Source organism: Austrofundulus limnaeus, unplaced genomic scaffold, assembly GCF_001266775.1.
Source record: "Austrofundulus limnaeus strain Quisiro unplaced genomic scaffold, Austrofundulus_limnaeus-1.0 Scaffold113, whole genome shotgun sequence".
Taxonomy (NCBI): domain Eukaryota; kingdom Metazoa; phylum Chordata; class Actinopteri; order Cyprinodontiformes; family Rivulidae; genus Austrofundulus; species Austrofundulus limnaeus.
This window is the reverse complement of record NW_013952515.1, coordinates 595,044-597,449: the sequence shown is the minus strand read 5'-3', so window position 1 is coordinate 597,449 and position 2,406 is coordinate 595,044. Positions and strand designations below refer to the sequence as shown.

The window sequence follows — 2,406 nt, the reverse complement described above, 5'->3', positions numbered from 1 at the left end:
GACAACAACGGTTTTTGCCTTGAAGATAATTTCGCTTTAATAGTTTTAGTATAAAACTCTTGATGAAAAAAAGACGTTATAAAAACACACACACACACATAAAAACTCTTGATGTTTTAAAAACCACTGTATAAAAAAACACAAACTCTCACATTGTATATAAAAAAATCGAGGCACCAATGGCGGATCGGCGGTTCATTCACAGATAGATCATTATTACAGTTGTCATTGGAGAAAGTCGAGGCACCAACAACGTTGGATCGGCGGTTCATTCACACAGATAGAAGATCATTATTACAGTTGTAATTGGTTTTAAAATAAAACAAACAAACAAACACACATATAAATGTTCATCTACTACTACTATATATCACAGAAAAAAACATCCGCAAAAAAAAAGGCATCAAGATGTGTCACCATCATCGCAGGATCCCATATTTATGACATAATACCGTATCTGCTCGTCATCGTCTGCATGCTCGCGTCTCCGTAATCGCCGTCCGATCCGTGTGCGCCGTTGAACATTTGCATGATATCAATAACTCCTCCGCTGTTGTGTTCCGACATTCGAGGGTACAGGAGGAACTCATCGGCCAACAAACTGTTGATGTGACCGCGCCCGCCGTTGCCGTGTAGTCGGTTCACTATCCCTCCGTTGGTCACCTCGTCGCCGCGCAGCGGCGTATTCATGTGACACTTTGCCGCGATCCACGTCACAACATCCGGAAGGGAAGGTAACATTTCGCACGGAGCTGTGTCCAAAACAACGGTTGCGGAGCCTTTCCCGTAAGTTAGTTCCACCCACTTGATCAGGAAATATACCATCAATCTAAAGTCCTGAGTATCGAGAGCCGTTGGAATAATTTCGGTCAGCGTCAGCTGAGTGTTAGTTTCGTTGTCTTGGCACCACATGATCAAGATCACCTGAGTTTCAAATACAAAACACGCCCAGTGAAAAGTATATTTGTCCATCGTAACGTTAAACAGTTTACACAGGCACAGGTCTGGCTCCAGCATGTCGGTCACATTTGTGGGTTTCTTTGAGCCGGTGGCGATGTGGTTCCAAAAGTTTCGCGTGTGGGGAATTGCCACGTATCTGTGCGCTTCTGTGGTTTGTAGCGGAGCATTGTTCAACCATCTGAAGGACACGCGGTCTTTGTTGTTCAGTAGAATGTCAAACACTGTAACAACATAAACACAAACGTAGAATGTTATTAAACCACCGCTTAAGAATAAACAACATTTATATTCAACATTTATTGTAACTTGGGAAAAAATAAACATTATCATTACCTTCGCACAACACGGACTCGTTGACCTGAGGTTGATCCAACATGGCTTGCACTTGAGCATTTGAGACACCCCCGGCTCCGCTGAGTACCATGTTCCACTCATGGTCTGTGTGCGCGTGTTGCCAGTGCGCGAGAAGATTGGCGTTGCTGTTGACTATTCCTGTTTTCATCTTGACCTTGTGAGATTTACACGTTACCCGATTTTGATTATTGGCGAGGTTGTAACATTTCGTACACACGACGCATCCGCACGTGAGCTGAATGGGTTGATTGAAACCAATTGTGTACTTTATATTGCATATCAAAGTATCGTTGAACATACAGTCGCACAGGGAACATCGACTTAGCTCGTATAATATTTGTTGAATGGTTGAAAGGCCGATCGCATCCCCGCCGCGGGGCGGATCTTGTTGGTTGTTATTACTTTCGACTGTGTTGTTGTTGTTCACCGCTTCCGCCGACCGATCGTTCGAGACAGACTCATGGATTCTTGCAACAACGGGGGTTGGAGGAGGATGTGTAGGTGGCAGAAAGAAACAACATTCTTCTGGGTTGTTATTACTACCGGCAACACCGGCGGTGGTGTCGCGGTTGTTGATCTTCTCGGACACGTTGCTGATATCAACAGATGGGGGCGGAGAAGGAGGAAAAAGCCCAATAATGGGTCTAAGGAGGGCTTCCAGTGGATCGTAGATTTGTTGTTGTTCTTGCGGAAACGTCGTGCGGGCATCGGACGTCTGGTTAGCAGCAGATGATGTAGATGCCTCGCCGTCGTTGGCGATGATGCGCCGTTGGGGTGTATCGAAATAAATGATATTCTGTAGCAACTTCGAGGTCTCATCGCCTGCTACAATCTCGGGTTTTTTAATTTCGCCGGGTGTGTCGAACGCTTCGTAATCGTCGTTATCCGGCACCATCTGATCAAGGGGATCGTTGTATCCGTTCACAAACGCCACGTCTTCTTCGTGAGGCGAGAAGTCACAAGTTGTTGATGACCTGTAAAGGATTTTTTTTTAAAAAAATGCTTCATGTCTTATTTTGAAAAAAAAAAAACATTTTTGAACAATGAAAACAGAAGAGATTCTTACATAGACGGCGGTGGTTGTTGTAGTAT

At 44.6% G+C, this 2,406-nt stretch overlaps 1 protein-coding gene across 1 annotated transcript; it reads right to left on the bottom strand.

Moving 5' to 3' along the window:
- Positions 1–438: 438 nt before the first annotated feature.
- On the bottom strand, positions 439–2,120 carry LOC106521615 (uncharacterized). Its single transcript, XM_014014261.1, has 2 exons — positions 1,294–2,120; positions 439–1,181 (listed from the first exon to the last, which is right to left on the bottom strand). Exons 1-2 carry the CDS (start codon positions 1,610–1,612, stop codon positions 439–441), a joined length of 1,062 nt encoding a protein of 353 aa, XP_013869715.1. The 5' UTR covers positions 1,613–2,120.
- Positions 2,121–2,406: the final 286 nt, after the last annotated feature.

Excerpts from the sequence above, each read along its gene's own strand:
- LOC106521615 (XM_014014261.1), bottom strand. The coding sequence starts at position 1,612 with ATGTTCAACGATACTTTGATATGCAATATAAAGTACACAATTGGTTTC. Across the intron at positions 1,182-1,293 it reads CGAGTCCGTGTTGTGCGAAG|TGTTTGACATTCTACTGAAC; the intron begins GTAATGATAATG and ends ATGTTGTTACAG.